General features: G+C 43.8%; 1 protein-coding gene across 14 annotated transcripts in view; it reads left to right on the top strand.

Annotated features, from left to right (window-relative positions):
* The window catches only part of MAP7D2 (MAP7 domain containing 2), a 97739-nt gene that overhangs the window by 58277 nt on the left and 12037 nt on the right, over positions 1-27425 (top strand). For 4 of the 14 annotated variants that reach the window (XM_045996156.1, XM_045996158.1, XM_045996155.1 and 1 more), the window contains exons 4-11: positions 2600-2711; positions 3537-3635; positions 5734-5844; positions 7556-7678; positions 13826-13980; positions 16922-17046; positions 21454-21842; positions 22435-22567. In XM_045996156.1, the coding sequence (XP_045852112.1) occupies positions 2600-2711; positions 3537-3635; positions 5734-5844; positions 7556-7678; positions 13826-13980; positions 16922-17046; positions 21454-21842; positions 22435-22567 (1247 nt within the window). The remainder of the gene's footprint in view (positions 1-2599; positions 2712-3536; positions 3636-5733; positions 5845-7555; positions 7679-13825; positions 13981-16921; positions 17047-21453; positions 21843-22434; positions 22568-27425) is intronic. The other 10 variants (XM_045996166.1, XM_045996160.1, XM_045996167.1 and 7 more) reach the window with 6 other exon arrangements.

Genomic DNA, 27425 nt, shown 5'->3' with positions numbered 1-27425 from the left:
GGGCTCGATTCCAGGACCTCCGATCATGACCTGAGCCAAAGCCAAGCACTTAACCAGCTGAGCCACCCAGGCACCCCTGGACCAGTTTTGGTTTTGACATGTTTGAATCACCCCATTCTGATGATTTTGGGTTCCTTAAGTTTCCTTACTGCAGAGCTCGGTTACCACCTATTTTTCATTATCTCTGCAAAAGTGGGTGACACAGAGTGATTGTGTCCTCACTCGGATAGCTTCATTTTCATAATGCTTATGATTCACAGGAATGTATCTCGAACAGTGGAATTTGGAGCAGCTCAGCGGGTTGGAGGTAGATGGTAGAAGTTTTGTTTGTTTGTTTGTTTTTAAGGTAACTGAACAGTCTAGTGGCAAGTCTGGATTTGGGTGAGCATTCCCTTGTAATTATACCCTATAGAGCTGCTCAGTGTGAAGTTTGGCTGGAAAGTCTTGGTGTTATTTGTTGTCACTGGTCTTCTAATAAATGAAAGACTTTCTTGTGAGGTCCTTTAAGCATGTAGGAAATCTCCCATAACCCACTCAATATTAAATTCACTCTGAGGTAAAAGGTTTAACACTTAAATTAGGTCACTGGTCAAATATTTTATGTTAAATCCATATAATTGAAATACCTTTCAACCCCTGTCTCAAGTGACTGTACTTCAAGTATCAAATAGTTAAAAAGTTAGTGGCGCCTGGATGGCTCAGTGGATTAAGCCGCTGCCTTCGGCTCGGGTCATGGTCTCAGGGTCCTGGGATCGAGCCCCGCATCGGGCTCTCTGCTCCGCAGGGAGCCTGCTTCCTCCTCTCTCTCTGCCTGCCTCTCTGCCTACTTGTGATCTCTCTCTCTCTGTCAAATAAATAAATAAAATCTTAAAAAAAAATAGTTAAAAAGTTCTAGTTCCTCCAAACCACCAACTTTTCTTGGGTAGGCCCCGGGGGTTGGGTGTCAGAATTTAATGGGCCAGGGTCATGAGGACAGGACTTTGCTAGGAAATGCACACTCATGATTGTAGAGTCTCAGCCAAAAACTAGAGCAAATAAAAACCTGAGATTTACAGGAGAAAAAAAAATCCCCTTTCTACTTAGAGGTCCCTGGAGAGACCATCTCTTAGCAAAGTGCTATTCAGAGAAAAATTTTGCAGAGGAAGCCGAGATGTGGATAATGCTCATCCCATCCCCCTGGTGTAGACAAAAGGGGTAGATGCAGATACCTCCTAAGTGACCTTTCTGTGTTTCTTATAAGTGAAATAAAGGAGCATTTCCCTGATTCCTTTTTTTATTAAAAGATCTTATTTATTTATTTGAGAGAGATCACAAGTAGGCAGAGAGGCAGGCAGAGAGAGAGAGAGAGAGAGGAGAAAGCAGGGCCCCTGCTGAGCAGAGAGCCAGATGTAGGGCTCTATCCCAGGACCCTGGGATCATGACCTGAGTGGAAGGCAGAGGCTTTAACCCACTGAGCCACCCAGGCACCCCCATTTCCCTGATTCTTAAGTTGTGAATCAACTTAATCAAATTAATTTTGCTTACTTTTTATTCACACCATGAGAAAATATTTATCTTTTTGTTTTGGAGTTGGGCTAGGATGACCCCATTTCATAGAGCACCTCGGGGTTGGGTTGTATTGGGCTAGGATGACCCCATTTCCTAGAGCACCTTGGGGTTGGGTTTTATGAAGTTTGGCAAAAGGGCATCATCATATACCTGTTTACCTTGCTTCAGGCCTTGTCCAGTAGAGGCAGGGAGAGGATTTGGTATTTGCAGTGTCATTGTGGTGGTGGGGAATGCAAAATTAGAACAACTTCACTCCAGTGCGAAGGAAGTATTTGCCAGCATTCAGACCCAACTTTATGAAAAGAACAGTTTGATTAACACAGGAGAGTGCTTTTAATAAATGCTCTGGTAAGGGAGAAGCCTGGTTTTTATTGTTTTCTCTTCTGGCTGAAAACTGTTTAGTTCCTCCTCCCCTCCCCCTTGAGAATGTATAGATCCTTTATTATATGGCCAGGCAGATCTCTACTCTTGTCTCTTTTAAATCTTGAAATATGTTGCATTTTTCCCAGAATACTATGTAGCAAGAAAACATTACAATGTAGAAAAAATGGATTCCCCTTTAAGAAGTTCTAAGATGAAAATGAGGCCTGGTAAAATAGATCTCAAAGCCATTTATTACCCCAAAAATTTATGCTTAGGGCTATAAAAATTCAAATTATATTTTAATTTAAATTTTCTCAAATCTCAAAGGCTTCATGCCTTTCTACTAGAGAGAATGCCCTTGGTTCCAGAGCACAATTCCAGTTCTGGTTAATGAAGCAAAATGGTACTTGAGACAGTCCTGAAGGAGTTAATGCTTGTCTGGCATTATTCTTAAACAAATCAAGGCCTGGCTGCGGCAGCAGCCTATCCCCTGGGGCTGGGAGCCGGCACTGGCTTCATTGTTTACTCTCCACCCACTAAGATCTCGCTAGTGTGGTGGAGCATGTGGGCCTGGGTTTTGGATGCTGAGCCCCGAGAGCCCCATTTGGTGACTCAGCTTGAGCCCCGAAGCACGGCAGCACAGTGGGGCTGGGTGGTTATGTTGCTCTCCCTTGTGTGAACTGGGCAGGAGCGGCTGGAGGCGATGATGCGCCGGTCCCTGGAGCGCACGCAGCAACTGGAGCTGAAGAAGAAGTGCTCGTGGGGAGCTTCACTGGCCAATGGGCCTGGAGGTCGTGATGGTGAGTATAGGGCTGTCCCTGCATTGCAGGGCCCCTGTGGGAGATCATAGGGTGGGCGGCTGATCATGGGCACAGGCCGGTGTCGGTTGGATCTGGGGCAGGCTTTGTAGTCATCTGCAGGCACCTTTTTCAGATGTGATGCCAAGCTTCCTGTGTATGCATTTCTCTTGAAGGGAGTCTGTGCTTTCTTTTTGCTAGCAAACAGCAGTTAATACAATAACTGGGCTTTAAGGGAAAGCAAAAGAAAAGCGAAGGAAATGAATGCAGAGCCTGGTTAACCAGATGCACCTGGCAAGCCTAGCGATAATCTGATTTCAGGGAAGGTCAAATGGCAGTAGACTAAGTCACTGCTGTACTGTGGCCCGGAAAGACTGAGCAGCAGATACCCTCCCAAAGCGGTTAGGGGTTTTCCCTCCTCATTATTCATTTTTGTTGCTCTTTCATTTTTGTTTCAAGGTGACTTGTTTATTTCATTTTCCAGATCATACTCATCTTTAAATTTTCAAGTGTTTAATGTGCGGACTGCTACTAGTCTCTGGGTGGCCTTTCTCTTACTTCGATGTCTTCTTTTCTGTGATTTATCATTCTGTTACACAGGAGTTGTATACTAGCTTTCTGAGAACAGATGGGTTCTGTCTGTAGTACAGTTGTTTGACTTTGCTGTATTGTGCTTTTAACCTTTTGTCAGTGAATATACTTTATTTTTTTTTCTTTTTGGGAAGTCTGTAACCCATTTTTTCTAATTTCCTAATTAGAAACTGAAGTCAACCAGAAATTGGGACTTTTTTCTTTTACCTCTCTTTGCTCTGATTTTTTGCTGTGTAGGTGAATCAGAAAATACCCCACCCCCTCCTCTAGGTTTAGCAGCCAGCACCCTCCCTCCGGACCCAGGGACCACTGCCACCGCTGCCGAGTCCACCAACGGTATATCTGAGCTTCACCGTGCCATGGCGTTTTGTGACGACTGTTCTAATCATTCCCCTTCATCACTGTGTCTGTCTCAAGTGCTTTTACAATTGATTTCTTAGACTGACCCCTTAGAACTTCTTTTCTAGAAATGTGAATGATGTGCCCATATTTCTTTGTTCCTCTGTCATCATGGAGCTGTGCATGCCTTACACCTTAGTGCCCTGGAGACATTCCATCTTTAACTCACGACCTTCTGCCTTGAAAATTTTGTCAGTGTTTGACTTTTGTGCATTTAGATCTCTAACACTCTCATTAATTACTGGTTTTAGGCATTATGTAGTGGGGTGTTCGATTCACTTCTGATTACCAAAACCTGTACTCTTACAGAGTTCTGGGTCTTAATGTGCTGGATTCCTGGAAGAGGTGTTTGAGACAGAGTGGTAGGGAGTTTATCAGTACTAACACTGGGAATCCAAGCAAGGAGATACGTTTGCTTTGTTTTTTATTTCGTCTAATAGGCTCTTTGTTTTTGGATTCAGGTCTGGGAAATTCTTAGGGTCTAGAACAAGAACGGAATTAGTAAAACTTTTCTCCCAGTTAATAAAGACTTTAGGAATTCAATCTATCTTTGGCTGGCAAAGAAAAAACAAGATGTAAAGGGGATGTTACCAGCAGTACAGGTCAAATTACAGCTGTAGGAAAAAACACTTTTGGTTTCCAGCATTCCTTTGACAAAGAAAAGTCCTTATTGGTGTTGCTGAGTAGCAGAGAATTTGCTCCATGGGCCAGATTGACTTTAGTGTGGCGTTGGTCTTCCCCTAAAAGAGAGGGACAGTAGGTAGAGTTGATAATTACCCCTTGAGTATCCACCTAGGGCTTAGGGCCAGGCTGAGGCAACCAAGTACTTGACTTGGGCATACAGTTTAAGGGAACACCTTATCAAGATGAAATAATATTTGGATAAATCAAAATCAATGCAGAACAATCCATGATGAACAAAATACCAAATTTCTAAAGACAAGTACCATACTGAGCCAGCCATTTTGGAGCATGAGACAACAAGGGTAGAATGTGTACCCGTTTGCACATAGTTTCACATAATTTCTACTGATTTTTTTTTCATTAAAGTAGTTGGAAAAATGCTGAAAAATTAAGTAGATATGTTAAAACTCCCATTGTTTTAAATTTAAATGTTTTATTTAGACCAAAATAGAATTTATTATAATTTCACTTCAGCTTAAGAGAATTAAAACTTATTTAAGATTACCACTTGGTCAGGACATATTGTAAAACACAGCAAATTTCTTACTCGGAAACAAGATGAGAGGAATAGAATTTGAACATTATTAGTGATGTGTTTGCTTCCTTTAAAGCCAAGGGTGTACATCTTTCCTTTTGCTTCAGGCTCTGATATGGCTTGACAGGGCATTATCAGCACCTCTTCATTTGCTATGATGGTTTGATTTAGAAACCAGTCTAAAACAATGGCTGGAAATAAAGAATACCAAACACAGGACCACATGTTAAAATCCCAACCAATAATAGTCGCAGCGTTAGAAAAAGGGCTATTGTGGTCCCGTTTCTTGAGAGGAGAAAGAAGTCAACTGTTAAAGGTTGTTCTGCTTAAAAAGAACAAAAAAGGTTGTTCTGCTTTAAACACAGCTTGCATTCCATATTACTTCTTCACCCTGAGCCTATAGATAACCTTCAGAGAAAGTCTGCTTTCAGCTCACACGGTCTCAGACCATAGAACATTTTCCAGTGGTGATTTGTCTCTGGGTCCAGATTGGTTTTGTTTTTGTGTAGTCTGAATATGCTTGAAAGTCCCTGGACACAGGCAATGATTTGCCGGTGGGATTAGCATGGCTTTAGTTGAACAGTTGAGTGAGGTTGAGTATTTGAAATTGAAGAGAAGATCTTGCTTCACACTGGTGGCTGCGGTGGCCTGGACATTTCCAGATAGGCTAAGCGCATCACAGGGTGATGGAAGCCAGGCTCTGTGCCACAGCAGTACAGGAGGCGTGTGGATGAGGACAGGAAGAACACTTTGGGATATGTGTTTCTCAGTCTACAGTGGTGTGAATACCAATATCTTTAATGCATTTCTCTGCAGCATGTGACAAACTTTCAACATCAACCATGAATTTGCCAAAGCAGACGGAGCCTCCCATGAGTAAGCGCCTGTCTTCATCCACCGTGGCAATATCCTATTCCCCAGACCGAGGCAAGTGAACGTGTAGACCTGGTCTCTGTGGTTTTCTTCTTTCTAGTGTGAGCATCTTAACGTCTGTCTTTGTTAGAGCCCCTCTTGAGCCTTCTGCAAATTGCCTCCATTATTTGCATTCAGCCTTGTGGTCTGAATGTGGGAGCCCCCAGGACCTCACTTAACTGGACTTTGGAAAGTGGCATCGCTCTTTAGAGCCGGTTTGTTGCTGAATAGGTACAGGAATTAATGATATTCTTTGTTAAGGAGAAACAGCAGAAGTGATCATGCAGAGATAGGTGGAAAACTTAGATGATGAAAAAAAATGGGACTCTGCTATTGTCTGAGGTTTGTAGGCCTGCCCGTTTCTGTTTTGAAAACTGAAGTTCAGAGCTCATATGAAGCCTTTAAAATAAGGTGAAAAGAATGGGTGGCCTGTTCCGGCACTCATTTTGAGGTGGAGGATGATATGCATAGGACATGTGCCGGTTCCAGAATAGATTTAAATCTACTCGTGTTCTAATGGAGGCTCAGATGAGTTATTAAAAGTATGAATTTATATCTTTCAGAGAACATGGGTTAAGGAAGAGAGGGAAACTCTCCATGCATTAAATGTGTATTTTTAAAAAACCGGAGAAGTGTCAGCTGCCAGTGGAATATTTAAGAGGTCAGGCATTACCAAAGGGCAAGCAGGAGAGTGTTTGTGACTTTGAAAAGGCCAGAGTGCCTTTCTGGTTGTTTTTCACTGGCATTGACCTTGGCCTGTCATTTATGTCAGAGACCCCATAAGTGTCAGTGTTGCTGATCTCTGATGCAGTTCATGGTTGACCTGAATGCAAGAAACCTTGAATTAATTGAGAGCTAAATGAGAAAGCATCTACTTGCTTTTAATTCTGTATGGCTTTTCCATAGTGAGTACATTCCTTATGTTTTCATTAATTCACATGGTTATAAATTGAAGTTAAATTTATATTTGCATTGATTACTACATAAAGATACCCGTATGTTATTACATATTGTTGACAACTGAATTATCTGCTTGTGGATTATAAATTGAATAATTTTAATTCCCAATTTACTGGCTGATGGGTACCCAAGAAATTCAAAGTAATGGAAAAGTTAACCCATTACCATATAATACATTCTAAAACCGTCAAAATGACATATCAGTTGCTGTATTTTAGATTGTGATTACTGCTACTTCCGTTAAAGCCGGTAATTCGTTGGCTATTTTTGCTTTTGTGGTTCTTATTTAATTTTTGCCCTTATGTACATGGAAAAAGTATGAACAGATGGATATTTATACATTAACAAAATCATTGTATAATGAAATGTTTTTTAACAGAGGACCCTAAAGTGTTTCATAGGAATAATCTTTTTTCAATGTTAGATCTACTTGGTGAGTAAATGGTTTCTTGAGTCCATATTACGTCTTGGGAAATGGGCTAATTCTTGTCAAGTGAAACAGATAATATTGTGATACTGTAAGAGCACATTGAATGAATTCTGGCACCCCAAAAGAATTAACGCACTCTCACAAACCCCAAGTGACATATCATTTGTTTTATTTTACTACAACAAACTCCAAAGCCATCCTTTGCTAGAATATTTTTATTTTCCACTTTCATTCCGCCACCCAAAAGTTAATTTGCGTCATACACTGTGTTGTTTTAAACATTTCATTTTGTTTTAATTTTGCTTTTTAAAATTTTCATTTGATTCCATCCCCCAGCTCATCGTACAAACCTTAGTCCCATGGAAACCTTTCTTGTTATGCGACTCTTGACACCTACACAGGCTTCTTTAGCCAGAAGCAGAAGTGCACTCACGCTCTCTGAGCAGGCCAGCGACTCAGGTAAAAGAGGCCAAGCTGGTGACGCTGAGGAAAATGGCCAAGGCGGTGTTGGTTGACATACAAATTATTCCTGAATTTTTTGTATTTTGTTTCCCATTGGCTGACTTTGTGAAAGTCTTCAGTGGTTAATAACATTTTCTACCCACAAGTGTTTTGCTGTTACTATGGTGTTTTTTTTTTCTTTTCAGTGTCACAGAGGTGAGTAAATTATTTTTGATTGAGGGCATGTGGATTAGGAAAAGGAATCTATTTCATGAGCTGTGAAGGTCAGTAGACTTTCTTAAAGAGATGATTTGGCAAAGTTGCCTATAAACCACAGTCTCTGGGGTCCCATAACCAGATTTACCACTTACCAGTTCTGAACACTTTGGGTAAACTAATTAACCTCTCTAAGTCTTGGTTTCCTTTATTAAGATATATTTATTTGAGAGAGAAAACACAAGTACAAGTGTGTGCTTGCAGGGAGAGGGAGAGAGAGAATCTTGAGCGAACTCCCTGCTGAGTGTAGAACCCAACTTGGTGTTTGATCCCATGACCCTGAGATACATGGCCTGCGCCAAAATCAGGAGTTGGACACTTAACCAACAGAGCCACCCAGGTGCCCCTAAAGCCTCAGTTTCCTTATCTATAAAATTGAAATACTTTAAATTGTCATGAGGATTAAATGAGATAGGAAAATGACTGGCACAGTAAGGTCTCAACTGATATGTAGAGTCTTGCTACTCAAGGGTGGCCCAGGGACCATCAATACTGGTATCACCTGGGAACTTTGGGAAGACAGACTCTCAGTCCCCAGCAGACCGGCACACTGAAGTGTGAAAAACTCTGGGCCACACTATCAAATCTTCTTCTTGGCTAAATCAATCAAATTGTCATGGCAAGAATAATGAGGGCTGACATTCTCTGTTTGCAGATTAGCAACACTGTGTCCACATTAAAGCAGATTTGGTCTTAGTTCCCAAGATAGTGTGTTCACTAGATGACATAAATGACTTATAATCCTCTACCTACTTCTGACTAGTTTTCAGAAACAGCCTGCTAGTCTGAGTGGTTGTGGCGTTTCCACGAAGATACACAGATGGCCAATAAGCATAGGACAAGATGCTCAACATTGTTAATCATTAGGGAAATGTATATGAAAACCTCAATGAGATAGCACTTCACACTTACTAGAATGGCTAAAATTCAAGGAAAACATTAAGTGTTGGCAAGGATGTGGAGAAATTGTAACTCTCATACATTGCTGGTGAGAATGTAAAATGATGTACTCACTTTGGAAAACAGCTTGGCAAGTTCCTTAAAAGGTTAAACATGGGGGCGCCTGGGTGGCTCAGTGGGTTGAGCCGCTGCCTTCGGCTCGGGTCATGATCTCAGGGTCCTGGGATCGAGCCCCGCGTCCGGCTCTCTGCTCGGCAGGGAGCCTGCTTCCCTCTCTCTCTCTCTCTGCCTGCGTCTCTGCCTACTTGTGATCTCTCTCTCTCGCTGTCAAATAAATAAATAAAATCTTTAGAAAAAAAAAAAAAAAAAAAAAAAAAAAGGTTAAACATGGAGTTACAATGTGACCCAGCAATTGCACTTTTACGTATAGAGCCAATAAAATTGAAAACACACAAAAGCTTAGTTCTTGGCAGCATTAGCCACAAAGTGGAAACAACCCAAATGTTCTTTAACAGACGAATGGATAAACAAAATGTGGTCTATCCACAAAGTGGACTATTACTCAGATATGAAGAAGAATGGATTACTGATACATGCTACGCAATGAACCTTGAAAACATTAGGCTCAGTGAAAGAAGCCAGAAACAAGATGCCACAAGTTACATGAGTCCATTTATATGACTTGTCCAGAATAGGTGAATTCAGAAAGACAGTAAATTTGTGGTTGCTAGGGACTGGAGGAATGGAGAAAGGGAATGAATTCTTAATTGAGTACAGGGTTTGTTTTGGGAGTATTGAAAATGCTCTGGAATTAGACTGTAGTTATGATTGTAGAAATGTGAATATATTGAAAACCACTAAATTATACAGTTTTTAAAGGGTAAATTTTATTATACATGAATTATCTCTTAACCAAAAAATTCCTGGGAAGTAGGAAGTATCCTTTTGAGAACAAGGAATGTGTTAGGAAGTCCCCAGGATCATTTGCAGGACCACTGATTCTCTAGGAGGACTCCTAACTATGATTTATTACAGTGAAAGGCTACAGAGTAATATCAGCAAAGGGAAAAAGCCATGGAATGAAGTTTGGGGAAGATCAGGAACAAACCTCTAGAGTCCTCTTATAGTAGAGCCATGTGACCCTCAGCAATGAGTTGTGACATGTATAAAGTATAAAGTATTACCTACCAAGGAGGCTTATTAGAGACTCAGTGCCCAGACTGACTGACTGACTTATTTATTTATTTATAAGATTTTATTTATTCATTTGACAGAGATCACAAGTAAGCAGAGAGGCAGGCAGAGAGAGAGGAAGGAAAGGGGAAGCAGGCTCCCCGCTGAGCAGAGATCCCGATGCAGGGCTCGATCCCAGAACCCTGGGATCATGCATGATCTGAGCTGAAGGCAGAGGCTTTAACCCACTGAGCCACCCAGGTGCCCCAGTGCCCGGACTTTTTACTGGAGACTGGTCAAATTGGTACCCCCTGCCAGGTACATGTGCAAATTCCAGACTCTCAGAAAGAAAGCAGGTGTTGAGCATAAATCATGTTGTTTATACAAACAAAATGTTTATACAAAGCTTAGGCACAGTGAGCCACTCTTATCAGTTAATGGTGGGAGCTCTCCAGAAAAACAAGTTCCCTGATGCCAGGGCCAACCTTGTAAGCTGGCCTTTCCAAGGACAGCAGTCATGCCTTCTATGTTGTTCTTTTCTTTTCTTTTTAAGGATTTTATTTATTTATTTGAGAGAGAGCACGCATGTGCAAAAGCAAATACCAGCAGAGGGAGAGGGAGAAGCAGATTACCTGCTGAGCGTGGAGTCTGACTTGGGGCTCAGTCCCAGGACCCCGAGATCATGACCTGAGCCGAAGTTAGACGCTCAACCAACTGAGCCACCCAGGTGCCCCTTCTCTTTTCTTTCCTGCACGGTCCATCCCCTTGGTCTTTGGCATCTCCACAGCAGAATTATCATCAGCAGGGTTTCACATAGCAGGTCGAGGCCAATCTACAGAATTGACCTCACTTACATTCTTTAGGGGTTCTGGACTTAGCCAGTTAAAACACAGACCGTTAGCCGTAAAGATCTGTCTTAGAAAGCCAGGTGGCTTCCTTCATGACTTTGTATGAACATTTTCTTTTTTTTTTTTAACCTGGCCCAAGGCATCAGTTCAGCCCAGCACAATGTGGTCAGTAAGATGAAGCTGTCCCCAAGCCCGCCAGAGCTGAGGCACTGTCACAGTAGTCGGAACGTACACCCAGGGAGTATAATCCCCGAGGACACACATGCCCCCAGAAAGTTTCCACTGTTCCAGAGCACTGAGCAGGACATATATTGGTCACACAGTACAGGCTAACAGGGCCCCCACTGTGTCTATCCCCACATGGTTCCTCCCACCACAGGGGTCTCAGTCCGGCCTGAGGAATTCAGTTCTGTCCTTGCTTTCAGAGGGACTGCTTGAGATGGTCAGTTCCAAACAGTTCTGTCAACAACTTGAGTTCATTACTTGCTGCATGCTGATGGCATATGGAGGTGGTCTTTAGAGACCGTGCAGGAACTGGCCTGCCCTGCAGCTCCACGTCACGTTATCATCTGTGACCTGGGATCAGCAGTCCATGGGAATCTGAAGTGCTCACAGCAGCTGGCACAGGCAGCACAGTTTTTCTTCAGGAAGAGAGTAGAGTTCCCAGGATCCGTTCTGGAAAACAAAGATCCTGAATGTCCTTCCCGTCCCCTGTGCCAGTGCAGGTGCTAGGTTTTGTTGTTGTTGTTTTTTCATTATCAGTGTCCCCATTCAGTAATCAAGACTTTACATTTTCTCAGTTATCCTCTACTTTTAAAATGACCGTTCAGAAGGAAAGGCTGAATGCAAGAAGGACAAGAGCCTTTTTACAAAAAAAAATTTCACAAAATCCTGAGTTTTCAAAAAAATTTCAGGGTAGGTTTGCATCAACTGCCATCTCTCTAGTCCCATTCATTTAACCAGTGAACAGCCTAGGGAAAAAGTGATCCCACTCTGGGGACAGATGCTTTGCCTTCCTGAGGTGTGCGTAGCAGGAGGAAGGTAAGGGACGTAGAGTCAGGCTCCTAGTCCATCGTTACAAACTGCACCCAACCCAGCAAGTCGCGCGCCAGATATCTTGTCAGCAGATGTTGAGTCTGATCATCAGGGGTAGGTGAAGGGATTATACTCCCTGTGAGTGCCCTGTCCTAGCTCACAGCTGTGGCAGGAATCACAGGTTAAGAATGTAATTAGGCTCTGCATCAGAAATGAAGAGCTGACTAGCAGTTCCATGTCAGATGGTCCCATCAGGGAACGAGCTCTTTCCTGTGAGCATTTTTCTGTGACTCAGACAGTGCAGCCAGTATCAATGATAGTTTCATGGGTCACGGCCCCATGGAGGGGTGTTCTGTATCTGTAATAGACCCGGGTTGATTTTTTAGAACTCCAAACGTATCTCTATCTGGAAATTCTCTCTTTTCATGTCTCCCTTTTTGCAGAGACTCCGTTATGCAAAAGTCATAGCAAAAATCATCGGGTATGGAGGGTTCTTCTGGTTCTAGTACTTAAGAGTTTTAAATTCCTGCCAAATCACTGATGGCACAAAACAAGGAGATTGTATCCCACTCCCACCTGGAAGAGAAAACAAAAACCAAAAAGACATTGCCTGGGCTGTACTTTTCCCCTCACTTTAGCCAGCATGGCCAAGACCAGCCAGGCGATCCAACAAGCCAGCTCTTGGAGTTGGGTGGGCTCTCTTTAAATACTGTAGGTCGGGGCGCCTGGGTGGCTCAGTGGATTAAGCCGCTGCCTTCGGCTCAGGTCATGATCTCAGGGTCCTGGGATCAAGCCCCGCATCTGGCTCTCTGCTCCGCAGGGAGCCTGCTTCCTCCTCTCTCTCTGCCTGCCTCTCTGCCTACTTGTGATCTCTCTCTCTCACTGTCAAATAAATAAAATAAAATCTTAGAAAAAAAGTAAATAAATACCGTAGGTATTTTGCTCTTGCAACAGATGGCAGCTCAGTTGCTGTTTGATGCGGTGTCTGACTCCGTAGCCAGCAGGCACCAGAAGGTCATCCTTCTCCATCCTTTAGCCTTTCTTTTTCAAACACTGCTTTTACCATTTGTCTGTGAAGCAGGGTCATTCTTACCGTTCCTGCTTCTGGCACCAGTTGTGTCAGGGCTCCCCAGGATGGTTTGGTGATTGGCTGGGAGCCCTCGGGAGACTGAGCATACGGTGGCACTCACAGCTGTGATGTGTCAGAGTGGAAGCCGCGCGGCACATCCGCAGAGGGAGTTGGCACGCAGGCGACGCCCAGAGGACACCAGGTGCACGTTTCCCAGAGTCCTCTCCCCGTGGAGTCGCACAAGATGTGCTTAATTCCTCCCGCGACGCACTGTGATAACACGTGTGAAATGTTGCCGACCAGGAAAGCTTGTTAGAGACTCGGTGGCCGGGGGTTTATCGAGGGCTGGTCACGTAGGCACCCTCGGCCAGTTACATGCTCAAATTCCAGGCCCTGAAGGAATGAGGATAAGTGAAGTGCTACTCGTCAGTTAATCGCAAGAACCCTTCTGATATCTAAGTTCTTCGGTGCTGACCAAGGGCCAGCCTTGTAAGCAGGCCTTTCTAGGACAGTTCTCAGGGCTGCAATATTAACTATCCCCTGCACAAGGAAATTGACATTCAGAGAGGTTGAGTAGCCTGCCCGAGGTGATCCAGCTGTTTGATGACAGAGCCAGGTCTGTCTGGCTCCAAAGCCCAGACTTTGAACTCCTGAAATGAACTGGACTTTTGAGCATGGCATATGGCAGTCTTTCCAGATAGTGTCTACTCTGCACATACTAGAAAAAGTATAGTGGTATTTCGAGAATGTGGATTGCCCATGTTATGTTTTAACAGAAATATGTTCTTCCCGATTCCCTTCTCTCTCTACTTTTTCCATCTGTTGCTCCCTTGTCTCTTTGGCTATGATATTGTAACTCTCTAGTATCCCATGCCTGTCCTCGTGTAGCTCCTGCTGGCGCTCTTAAATCTTCTTACAAGTCTTCTCCTACTCGGAGTGCTGAGAGGAAGAAGACTCCATCTACATCTGGTGTAGGAGATTCTGGGAAAGGAGCCCCTGCAGGAGCAGAGGCCTCTCCGGTAAGTTTAAACTCTCACCCCCTTGGGATGGGTGTATTTGATAGTATGACTACTCCTTGTGCTTGACCGGGGGTCTTTGTTTCCATCAGTCTCCAGAGACTGCCCAGCTGGTGGATTTGATTTAAAAATTCACTCATCCTTTGAAAATCATTTAACTTTTTGCATCTTCCTAAGTCTAAGTGCCTTGGAGTAGATTCCTAAAGACCTTGTCCTTGGGGACAGGAACCAAAAGGAATATTCTTGGTGTCTTCTTTCTGCTTTTAAGGATGCCAATCTCGCCCCTACAGGCAACTAGAATTAAGGTTCTAAGTCAGACTTCAATCCATAATAGTGGCCTTTAAACATTTTTGACATCATATAGACATCACCAGTAAAACAAATATTGAATGGGTACTCCCAAATGTGTGTATTTATTTAGAAATTATACACAGCATGCTACTTTTGTTAGTTATCACTTGCTACATAATAAATCACCCCATACCTTAGCTGCTTAAAACAAATGTTTGTTAACACACTGGTTCTTTGGGTCAGAAATTGAGGATGGCTCAGCTGGGTAGTTCTGGTTCAGGGTCTCTCATGAGGCTGTGGTCGGGATGATGGCCAGAGCTATAGTCATAAGAAAACATGGCTGGGGCTCTTCCAGAATGGCTCGCTCACATGACTGCTGGCCTCAGTTCCTTATTATGTAGACCTCTCTAGAGCTGCTTGAATGTCCAAATGACATGGCAGCTGGCTTCCTCCAGAGTGAGAGATCCAAGGAAGAGGATGGGTGCAAGCAGCAGGGGGAAAGCTGCGGTACCTTTTATGCTCTAATCTTACATGTTACACACCATCATTCTGCTGTCTGTTGTTCCTTAAAAATAGGTCACTAAGACCAACCCACACTCAAAGGGAAGGGGGGAGAATCAAATGGCATGTGGACTTGTTTTAAGACTGCCACACTACTGTACTATTGGACTTTCATTTTATAACACTGTATGGATTTTTTTTTTAAGATTTTATTTATTTGACAGAGGCACAGCGAGAGAGGGAACACAAACGGGGAGTGGGAGAGGGAGAAGGAGGTTTCCTGCTGAGCAGGGAGCCCAATGCGGGGCTTGATCCCAGGACCCTGAGATCATGACCTGAGCTGAGGGAAGATGCCCGACAATTGAGCCACCCAGGAGCCCCAACACCATATGTATTTTTAAAATCCGTTGTGGCCCTGAGGTTCTTAAATGAGAAGTGAATGTGTCAGACCATTGGGTTTTACTATAGGATCAGTTACTATGGAAGGGGGCTAAGGTATGTGTGTGCATTGGGCAGGGGCAAAGGAAGGTTTGTTGTGGAAAAGTGTGATAGGGAGAGAAGGGAAAGTGCGATGGGGCTCCGCCGATAGGGCTCCACCCTTGCGGAGCCCCCACCATGTGCCACGCACAGAGGCCAGGCCTCCTGCCTCTTGCGGAGGGAGGCCATGGGGATGATGTACAGGGACAGGGGGTCCCTATGGGACTGTAATCCCTGTTACCACACGACACAAAGAGTCCACAGCTCATTGTTTTGGTTGTTAACCACATTTACACCCACCTGTAGTTTTTTTGAGTGATTATATATTTTTGTACTCTTCCCAGGTTTTTTTTTAAGTTTTCTTTTTTAATTCCAGCACAGGCATACAGTGTTATATCACTTTCAGGTGTAGAGTTTAGTGAATCAGCAATTCTGTACATGACTCAGTTCTTGTCACCATGAGTGTACTCTTACTCCCCTTCACTTCTCTGACCCGTCTCCTCCCCTCTCCAGCAACCACCAGTTTGCTCTCTGTGTTTGAGAGTCTGTTTTTTTTTATCTCTTGCTTTCTTTGTTCATTTTTATTTCTTAAATTCCACTTATGAATGAAATCATATGGCATTTGTCTTTCTCTGACTTATTTCACTTAGCATAATATTCTCTAGATCTGTCCATGTTGTTGAATATGGCAAGATTTCATTCTTTTTTATGGCTGATATTCCATTTTATATATATACCACATTTTGTTTTTTGACATTTATGCCACATACTCTTTATTCACTCATTTATCAGTGGACATTTGGGCTGCTTACATAATTTGGCTGTTGTAAATTATCTGCAATAAACATAGGGGTGCATATATCCCTTTGAATTAGTGTTTTCATATCTTTTGGGTAAATACCCAGTAGTGTGATTGCTGGATCATAGGGTAGGCCGATTTTTAACTTCTTGAGGAACCTCCGTACTGTTTTCCATAGGGGCTGCACCAGTTTGCATTCCCACCAACAGTGCATAAGGTTTCCTTTATGTCCACATCCTTGCTGACACCTGTTGTTTCTTGTGTTTTTGATTTTAGCCATTCTGACAGATGTGAGGTGAGAGCTCATGGTAGTTTTGATTTGCATTTCCCTGATGATGGGTGATGTAGTTTCTCTGTGTCCAGAATCACAATATGGTTCTGTTGTTAGTGTTTTGCAAGATAGCAAAGAGTAGGAAATCCTCACATTTTGAGGCTGAAGTGTTTTTGTTTTTGTTTGTTTTTAATTTGGATGACCTCAATATTGACCACCAAATTGATGACCTCATGGTGCTTTCCTGCGAAGGTTCCCATTGTGGGAAGTACTGTAACTTCATATGGGCCCTTCTGGAAGAAAGCTGTGCATCATTTCCATCTGGGTTTTTTTAAGAAATTATAGAAGTAGGGGCGCCTGGGTGGCTCAGTGGATTAAGCCGCTGCCTTCGGCTCAGGTCATGATCTCAGGGTCCTGGGATCGAGCCCCGCATCGGGCTCTCTGCTCCGCGGGGAGCCTGCTTCCTCCTCTCTCTCTCTGCCTGCCTCTCTGCCTACTTGTGATCTCTGTCTCTGTCAAATAAATAAATAAAATCTTAAAAAAAAAAAATTGTAGAAGTATTGCCAGTGATGGGCCATGGCTGACCTATTCTGTGTCCCCTTCAGACAGAGAAGATGAAGAGGAGTCCTCGAACAACTTCTGTTCCCAGCGTGGGCCTTGGGTCTCCTCTGAGAAGATGTGAGTTTCCAGGAGGCATTTCTAAGAGGTCATCTTCTCCAGTGACATCCAGGTAAGCATCTTTTTGCTTTGCCACAGTCGGACAGTGCAAGTGATTTGGTGGGGCTCTGTACAGTGCAGCGTGTGCTTCCTGCTGCCACATGAGTCGTGGCCAGCCCTAAGAGGCAAACAGGAGGAATGCTAGACTTTGAGTTACCTCAGGTACTGCCTGTGTATCTTTTGGATAAATGGTGGGCTCTTCAGGGGTTTGTTGCCTGGGAAGTATGGAACACTGATTTGCTGAGATGATCCATTCAACATTTTCTCTTTCGGTCCATCAGTTCCATTCCGCTTTTCTGGCATTCTCCTTCACCTGCATCTGGAGTGAAGTGATTGCATTGTGCTTGGGTGCTCAAGCTCATGTACATGGGCACTCACTCTCTCCCTCCCTCATCTGTCTCTCCAACAGAGAGGCAATAATAAGTTGTCAGTCACCACCGGCAGTATGTTGTTGTTGTTGTTTTTAAATGAAGCCATTATACTTTTTTATTAAGTATTGGGTAAACTCTCCAATGAGTTAATGGAATGACCTTTCTTTTCAGAGCCCTATGCATGCCATCCCTAGGGAAAATAGAAAATATAGTAAAAATAGTAAACTCTAACACAGCTGGACTTGTGTACTATCAAAATGACCAGAATCATTCTCTCTTTAAGAAGTGCCCTGGGGACAGGAAATTGTTCCAGTACCTCTAAATCAGAATTAGCAAGTTGAGAGATCTAAGGAGAAGCAAACATTTCTTGATTTTGAGACATTCAAAAAGAAAGATAATTTCTCCCCATGTAAAAATTAATGGATGAACCACAGTGGGTATGAACCAGGTCTGAGAAATGTGGAAAGTCAGGTAGACTGTAAGTTCTGAAAATTGAGCCAAACGCTACAGCAGTGAAAAAAAATGGATCGCAGCTGCCCACAACCTGTGGGTGGATCTCGGGAACATAGAGTTGAGCAGCAAAAGGAAGTTGTAAAAGGACATCAACAGGGACATTTATATTGAGTTCCCGGATGTGTATAACCAGCATGTTTTTAAGGATACAAATGTGGCAAAAATGTTTAGAAAGAGTAAGAAAATGGCAAATATAAAATGCAAAGTAATGATGACCTCTGAGTGGGAGGTGGGGGAGGGGGTCAGGGAGGGGCAGAATAGAAATATTCTGGAATCAGAATATTTATGATATCTTTCTTTGGAACTAGTTTTCAGGTGTGTGGGTATTTGTTATGTCATTCTTCATACTTTTCCTATTTTATAAAGATTTTTTTGTATGTTCAATATTGAAGAAAGGAAAAAAGAAACCCTTGAGTTTTACAATGGTGTCACACACAAAATCCGAATCGGAGTGGCATTTTCAACCTCCCCTCTGTGCAGATCAAGTGTGTGTGTGATCTTTAAAGCATACTGGAAGCGGTGTGGCTTTGAACGGTGAATTAGTTCGTCCTTTTGAACCCCCATCCAGAAACTCAGACAGGTCATGTGATAAATGGCTCTGACAGCGCATTGTTCTCCTCATGGATCTCAGATAAATTAAGCCACTGTTCCGTGGCAGTGCATATTAATGGCATTGCTCTTTTAAGCGTTCAAGTTTATTTCCATTGTTTGCATTGTTGGGTACTTGTATGGGTTTTAAAAAACTAGCTTCAGCAACACTCTCAAAGATGTGGATGGAGCATAGCTTTCTCCTTGTAACCTAGAGAGAGGAAATCAAGTGTGGTCATGTGTGTTCGCCCAGCCTGTCCCTGTCTCTGAGTGTTGGTGCTGCCTGTACTACTAATTCTTCAGTGTGAAATGTTCTTTAATGGCTTCAGGGTTGTAGAAATATATTCTAAGTCACTTTGGTCATTATGAGGGGGAATGTCTCCTTAACCTCTTGCTACTGTAATAACCCACCCCCCAAAATTTAGCAGCATAAAATAACAATTTGTTATCAATTCTCACACCTCTGACTTGGGTTTACCAGGAAGGTCTGTCTTGGGATCTTTTGTGTGGTTTTTCGGTTTGATTTGGGTTCACCTGGTGGTTCACACTTGCAGTCTTCCACCATATTCAATGTCACCTGGGGCAGCAGTTACCTGTCTTGACGGAGATAGCTGCAAGTCTGAGATAGCCCATTCCCCTGGCTGGCAGTTAGTGCCGGGCATTGGCTGGAGCTCAGCAGGGGCTGGGAACCAGAATAGAATGCCTACACATAGCCTCTCCATAGTACTTCGGCATCTCACAGCATGGCACTGAGTTTTAAGAGAGTGTTTCCAAGAGCAAGTATTGCCTAGAACAGGAAGTAGAAGCTGCCACGCTAGTTAAATACTGTGCCATGCACTGGCACAGCCTCCCTTCTCTGCTGTGTTTTATTGGTCAAAGCAGTCAGGCCATCTGAGATTCAGTGGGATAGAGAAAGAAACTCAGAAGATAATGGAGGAGGAGATATTTTTGTGATCATCTTTGGAAAATACACTCTACCAGACAGAATCACTTTGAGAGATAGCTTATACCTGAGATCAGGGTATCTCAGTCTTGAACTTACTCTCAAAGGGTGCTGGGAAAAATCTTTGTGTATGTGAGAGTGTGTCTGTAGAGAGTGAATGAAATTGAGTGGGGGGATGGGAATGATGAAGCAAATATGGCTAAACATTAATAGGATGAAAGGCATACAGGAGTTCTTTGGTGTAGTCTTGCAATTCTGTAGGGCTGAAAGGATTTAAAATTAAGAAGGATTTTGGGGCGCCTGGGTGGCTCAGTTGGTTAAGGGTCTGCCTTAGGCCCAGGCCATGATCCCAGGGTCCTGGGTTTGAGCCTTGTTTTGGGCTCCCAGCTCAGTGTGGAGCTTGCTTGTCACTCTCCCTCTCCCCCTGCTCATGCTCACGCTCTTTCTCTCGCTCTCAAATAAATAAAAGCTTTCTTTAAAGATTTTATTTATTTATTTGACAGAGAGAGACAAAGAGAACAGGAACACATGCAGGGGGAGTGGCAGAGGGAGAAGCAGGCTTCCCGCCAAGCAGGGAGCCTGATGTGGGGCTCCATCCCAGGACCCGGGGATCATGATCTGAGCGGAGGGCAGGTGCTTAATGACTGAGCCACCCAGGCGCCCCTGTTTAGGTATCTCTTAAGCCTGTGGTGATAAATGGGCCTTTAATATTAGGTTGAGTTGCCTTTTTTTTTTCTGTTTTCGTAGATCAAAAACAGTTGAATATTGGCAGTTCCATATGGTTCAGTCTGCTACAGGATTGAGAGTGATGATTTGTAATTTATGTACAGATTACTTCTTCCTAAAGTAACTCTGCAAATGCTTCTTCCCTGTGCAACCATCTGGGTAAACTCAGCTTCTGAAGCTACGTTGTTACCTGTATCTTCAACATCTAGCACTCACCAGGAGCCAGGCCTAGACCAGTGTACTTATAATGGACCTTTTTTCAACCTAAGACAGGCTCCCGCATTTTAACAAAGCGATATTCCCCTGAGTGACAGTAGACTTGCCCTCAGCTTTCACATCTTTCCAGTAGCAAGAGAGATTCTTTTAGATCTTAAGAACCTCAAAAAAAGACAACTCTAATCCCCATTTCTTGGCAGAGTTGGTTCCTTGGCACATAGAAAGGAACTGGATATCAGTCATACTTCAGTAAAGGTGAATTTTAAAAAAAAGGAACCAGGGACCTTGAAGACATTATGTTGAGTGTAATTAGCCAGACACAAAAGGACATATACGATATGCTTTCACTTCTGTGAGGAACCTGGCGTGGTCAAATTCCTACAGAGAGAAAGCAGAAAGGTGGTTGCCAAGGGCTGAGGGAGGCAGGATTAGGGAGTTTGTGTTTCATAGGTGTAGAGTTCTGGAGATGGATAGTGGTGATAGTTGCACCACATTGGGAACATACTTAATGCCACTGAACTGTACACTTAAGGCTAAGCGGCAGTCGGGTGGTGCAGTCATTGAAATGTCCAATTCTTGGTTTCAGCTCAGGTCATGATCCCAGGGTCCTGGGATCGAGCTGTGCATCAGGCTCCCTGCTCAGCGGGAAGCCTGCTTCTCGCTGTCCTCCTCCCCCTGCTTGTGTTCCCTCTCTCGCTGTCTCTCTCTCTGTCAAATAAACAAATAAAGTCTTTAAAAATAAAAAAAAAGAAAAGAAAAGAGGTAGGACAGTGCCCAACACTTTATCCTCACATTGTCAGTCAAACTTCAGTGAAGTTAGGACATGGCCTCAGCAGCTGGGCTTCCTGAAGTCTTGTCCCTTCCACCACGGGTATCTTAGAGATTCCTACGTTGCTGTTAGGGTGATAGTACTTCAAGGGCTTTTGGGTGTGCTGATAAGCCTTCCACTTGTTCCTCCTGAAGGATGAAATTGTTCAGCTTTTCAGAACCAAGCCCGCTAGGAACTGAGAGGTTGTGTGGTCAGGGTCCTGAATCCTCTTCAGGCATGCTTTTGGTTTTCCAGGGCAACCTCTAAAGTGTATCCGCAGTCTCCAAAGAATATGAAGCCACCATACCCAGGGTCTCCTGTGAAGTACCGCTCTCCCACCTTCCCCGGCCAGGAAACACCCAAGAGGAAAGCAGAGAAAGAGAAGAGCAATAAGGAAAGGGAAGGTGCCCTGGCTCAGCAGGCAGCTGGCCTGCATGGAGAGGAAGCCCCAGAGAAGCATCTTCTGGACAAGCACGTCACTGAGAAGCATCTTCTGGACAAGCACGTCACTGAGAAGCATGTGGTGGACAAGCACGTCACTGAGAAGCATCTTCTGGACAAGCATGTCACTGAGAAGCATGTGGTGGACAAGCATGTCACTGAGAAGCCTGTGGCCACAGGAGGGAAGGCCGAGAGCAGTGGAGGTAGGCCCTTCTTGTCAGTGCTGCCCCAGGGCTTGGCTTTTACCAGCTGGTTCTCTCTCTGCCCAGATCCATGTGTGGGGGAAGGAAGGCGGGAAGGAAAGAGATTTTTCCCTGGGGTAACTTCATGCCCTCATACTATTTTCTCTGGCTTGCCCATTGCCCCTGAGTCCTTCCTGTGGTCTCCTATGGGTCTCCTAGAGGATGAACTGATACAGGTCATGGCTTTGGAAGCTCATGGGGCTGTTGAGCTGCTTCCAGCCAGCATCAGCACCTCCCACCGAGAAGATCTTTAGTCTTTCAAGCTTTTACAAGAGAGACAGTGTGTTCACCCAGATGGGCACTGCAGTGGTGGCTCTTGTGGGTCATGCTATCCCCCCATCTCTCCTCCCCACCTTTCTACTGCCCTCCACTGGGAGATGCATCCACAGGGTCACAACTGTCTTGTTGCAACTTCTCTGCTCAGTGGCTAGTTGTGCTCATCCCAGCAGCATTTCCTGTCACCCGCTGAGTTGGACTTTTTGTTTCCAAGTGGCAGCTACCTGTGTGAGCGCAATCAGTATTTCATTTCCCATGATCTTTTCCTCTGACGCAGCCTCAGGAAAACCTACAGCAGGCACCACTGATGCAGGAGAGGCTGCGAAGATCCTGGCTGAAAAGAGACGACAGGCCCGGCTGCAGAAAGAGCAGGAGGAGCAGGAACGACTGGAGAAGGAAGAGCAGGACAGGTATGGGGCTGCTCAGAGTTTCATTGCCATCTCATGTAAAAGGCTGTGGTAGAAAGAGCAACTCACCTTTCTTTCTAGGGTTTGACTATTGACACAAATTGGACAGAAGTACAGGTCTGCATGGCAGGTGTTCGGGAGACTCCGTCTTCTAGTAGGTGTAATTAACAGCAGTGGAACATTGCCCTTTTACGGCTACCTGGAAACTCATAGCTCCTGGATCTAAGTATTACCAATAGCTTCCCATTCTCCCCTATGACTCTAGGACCAGCTATCAGGGGAGTTTGAGCTCTGTTCATGGAATGAGATTCTCTCTGCAGATAGGAAGTTCCAGAGGTAAAGATCTTGAGTCTGCTTCCCAAATCATGTTTTTTCCTTAAATTATCCTAACATGGACCCCCAGGTGAGAAGGAAGAAGGTTGAGTAAAGACCCCTAGATGGAGTAGAAGTTGATGTCATTGTCCACAAGCAACAAGTTAGAGGGACTCCATTCCTGGAGCACAACAGAGGACATCATGGTAGTGGTCTTTAAATATGGGAGGGAGGGGTCAAAACCGTCTGGCAAGTGCAATGAAAATATGCAGGCCTAGGCTCTATCCTGTTGTTTGTTTGTTTGTTTTTTTAAGATTTTATTTATTTATTTGACAGACAGATCACAAGTAGGCAGAGAGGCAGGCAGAGAGAGAGAGGGGGAAGCAGGCTCCCTGCTGAGCAGAGAGCCCGATGTGGGACTCGATCCCAGGACCCTGAGATCATGACCTGAGCCGAAGGCAGTGGCTTAACCCACTGAGCCACCCAGGTGCCCGGCTCTATCCTGTTTTAATAGCTTGCCAAAGGGTGAGAACCACCATGGTGTTAGTACCAGGGCGCTTTGGTCAAAGTACAGGCAGTCCGGCCTTTTCTGATCTTTGCATTCAGAAAAGAAAGCACGTTGAAGGACAAGGTGGATTTTATCATTAAATTGATAAGGAAGCTTTTAGGGTAGTCACACAGTGCAGTCCCATATGTTTAGAGAATTAACTTGACAGAAAGCAAGCCATGCCACAGCACTTTAAGACTGGTACTGAATTTTGAGTGATAAATAATAGAATAGCCTTAATTCTTAAGTGACCTTGGCAAGTCTTTTGTGGTTTGTAATTACAGGTTTGCTGATTTTTTTTGTTTTTTAAGGATGAGCAGTAGGTCTTATTTATCCCTTCTTCAAATTCTGTACTTTTTTTTTGATGATTTTCCCACCTCCAGCATTCTGGTCAACAGTGACACATCTTTTTGTTGAGTGGTGTGTTTGGGCTGGTTTGAGGGGGCCATAAGATTTGTGAAGAGAGGTCACAGGAGGTAAAGATGAATCACAGGACCTCAAATGACAGGCCTGGGTGATTGCAGGTTCTAAGCAGGTAAGTAACATGATTGTGGATGTATGCTTAGGAAGGGGGAGTTCTTTACCTTCTAATAATCACCCTCTCTCTCTCACATTTCCTGCACAGCCCCGCTCCAAAATGGATTGATTGTACTTCCTGTCTTTATTTCCTCAACTCATTTTCATACCTCACACTCACCATTGCTCCCAATTGCCAGACTCTTAATCCATTTCTTTGTTGACTTTGACCTTGTCAAGCTTGCCCTTGCTTCTTTGGCCCCTCCTCTCAGTCTCTTCTGTCCACCCCACATCCCCTCACATGTTGCCTGGACTCTCAACCCTCAGCCCTTGGGCAGCTTCACCAGACAAGCCCTCTGTGAGCAGTGGTACTCCATCCTGTTTGGCCACTTTCCTCTAGCCTCAGATGATTTAGGGCCCACACTTCACACAACAGTTTCATGTGAGCATTTGATGTGCTAAACCAACTCTGCTCTCATTTCCCCTTCTACCCTCATTTTCCCTTTGCCTCCTTTAGCATCTGTTTCTGAAGCTAATTTCATCTTGTTTTGAAAACCTTCAGTACTTCCTGGAACGAGGGAGGCAGTAAATAGCACATGTACACTGGTGACCTCTGACTCTGTGCTGTGGCCTGGTCTCCTGCCAGGGCTATGCTGTCCACTAGTCCCAAGTGGCTACCAAAATGCAAATGCACTAAAATTAAGTAAAATTCAGTTTCTCAGCTGTACTAGTTGCATTTCTAGTGCTCAATAGCTACCTGGTGAGTAGCTACCATATTGGGTAGCACAAATATCTAAAACATTTCCCTCATCACAGAAAGTTCTCTTGGATAGCACTGGTCTAGATCCTAGAGGCCATATCCCAGTGACATTATGCTTTCATTTGAGAGTGTCCCAAATGCATCTCAAATTCAGCATGTCCAGAGCAGGTTAGGAGAGAAGGTGCTGAAAGACAGGGTGAAAACAGATCAAAGAAGTGCAAGTTCAGGATGTTGAAGATTAAGGGGTTTTTTTTTTTTTAATTTATTTATTTTTTCAGTGTAACAGTATTCATTGTTTTTGCACAACACCCAGTGCTCCATGCAATACATGCCCTCCCTATTACCCACCACCTGTTTCCCCCAACCTCCCACCCCTGACTAAGGGTTTTTTTTTTAAGATTTTATTTATTTATTTGACAGAGAGAGAGATCTCAGGTAGGGAGGCGGGCAAAGAGAGAGGGGAAAGCAGGCTCCCCGCTGAGCAGAGAGCCCAGTGTGGGGCTCGTTCCCAGGACCCTGAGATCATGACCTGAGCCGAAGGCAGAGGCCCCAGCCCACTGAGCCACCCAGGCGCCCCTAAGCTTTTTTCCTTTTTTTAATGAAAACTTTTAAGTACACAAGGGAAAGAGAAAGAGAATCATGACACCCACACCTAGTTCACAGATTGAATAGCTCAAAGCTGAGCATGTGTCAGGGATGTGCAAGTTCAAGAGGGGCCAAAGGCTGGAGGATGAGAGATGGGGGGTCATTACACAAAGACCCTCACCCGTGGCCATTGACAGGGATAAGCGATGCATATGCTAAATGCCGAATGATGACCACAGCACATAGGTTTTTTTTGGTACTTTCTACCTGGTAAGGAAAGTGGGTAAGTTTGGAGTAGATGACAGGAATTAAGACAGAGGAGTGATGGAACTGCATATGGGTCTCGTGACGTCCAAATAGAACTCGGTCAAGATGGCAAGGGGATGGGCAGCCTGCAGCAGCAGGACATTGGAGAAATGGCCAAGTCCATGTTCTCTGGTTTCTTAAGCAGGTAGAGAAAGAATATTTGTCCTTGGAGAGGATATTGAGGGACTCAGTTTCACATAGGAAGCTAGTTTTCACCTACTTTAGGAGAAGCAGAGTATGGTTAATGGAGGGTATTTTGTCTGTCACAGGAGGGACAAGCAAGGGCTAATGGGCCTGTGGGAAGGAATGTGTGTTGTACATGACGATGAAGATTAGGGAGACTTGGGGCCAAGAGGATGTATCACTTACTGTGTGTGTGTGCATTGGGCACCTCTGAACTCCTCATGGTAAAACAGAGAAACAGAGTGGCTTTTCAGACCCTGAAGATGAAGATAAAGATGAAGTGGCTTGTGCATTCATTCATACACAGTGTATTAACTTCTTTGGGACAGCCAAACTGTCTCATCGGGTGAGGGATAAGAACTAAAACTAAAACAGCGCTCCGAATTAATCTTTGGATAAATATTGTTAACAACACACCCATTTTGATACTCTTACGTTAGACATATTTGGTCTTTCATTGAGGAATCTAAGAACTGGAGTTTCTTTCTGATTAGGCCCTGTAATGCTCTTGTCCAGAGTTCTCCAGAATGTTTGTTAATAATTTCAGTTGTTCCAGCAGTGCTTTTCATGCTTCCAACACTGCAACTTTGGCTCATGTAGAGTACGTGTCTTTCAGTATTTCTTAACCTTTTAAAGTATTTCTTTGGTAATACATAGGCTAATTGCCTCCACATTTCCTGCAGGATAAGAGGACATTCTTTTTTAAGTCCTGATCTTTTGATAGGGGGAGGGCAGCGGGAGAGAGAGAATCTTTTTTTTTTTTTTTTTTTACATTTATTTATTTATTTATTTATTTATTTGAGAGAGAGAGAAAGATCATGAGCAGGGGGAGGGGCAGAGAGAGAAGCAGACTCTCTGCTGAGCAGGAAGCCCGACTCGGGACTTGATCTCAGGATTATGATCTGACCCGAAGGCAGACGCTTAACCAACTGAACCAGCCAGGCACCTCAGGTGCAGTCTTGTCCATATGTCACATTGCCATTCAGTAACATACTGTAAGATGAGTATGATTATTTACATTTTTTTATAGCTGAGGAATATGACACATTTGTGAACAGGAAGAACATTAGAAATCTAAAAACAGGGGTGCTCGGGTGGCTCAGTGGGCAGATCTCAGTGGCCCAGATCTCTGCCTACTTGTGATCTCTCCCTCTGTCAAATAAGTAAAATCTTTTAAAAAAAAATCTACAAACAAGCACTTAGCTTTATTTTTTTAAAGATTTTATTTATTTGACAGACAGAGATCACAAGTAGGCAGAGAGGCAGGCAGAGAGAGAGGAGGAAGCAGGCTCCCTGCTGAGCAGAGAGCCTGATGCGGGGCCCAATTCCAGGACCCTGGGATCATGACCCGAGCTGAAGGCAGAGGCTCTAACCCACTGAGCTACCCAGGCACCCCACAAGCACTTAGACTTTATAGGATTTTCCCTCATTGCTTAGAGCTCTTTATCATTCTATTATCAACCATTCATCTGTGGATGAAAAATTTCTAAATGTCATTTAATTTTCATATAGCAAAGAATAAAAGATAAAAGAGATTTTTTTAACACTTTGTTTTTTTTTAAAGAGAAATACTGGTTTTTATTGTTGTTTTCTTTTTCTTTTTTTTTTTTTTAAAGATTTTATTTATTTATTTGACAGAGATCGCAAGTAGG

The sequence above is a fragment of the Meles meles genome, chromosome X (assembly GCF_922984935.1).
Source record: "Meles meles chromosome X, mMelMel3.1 paternal haplotype, whole genome shotgun sequence".
In the NCBI taxonomy this organism is placed as follows: Eukaryota; Metazoa; Chordata; class Mammalia; order Carnivora; family Mustelidae; genus Meles; species Meles meles.
The sequence above is the reverse complement of the archived record's forward strand: the minus strand, read 5'-3'. Positions and strand labels throughout refer to the sequence as shown.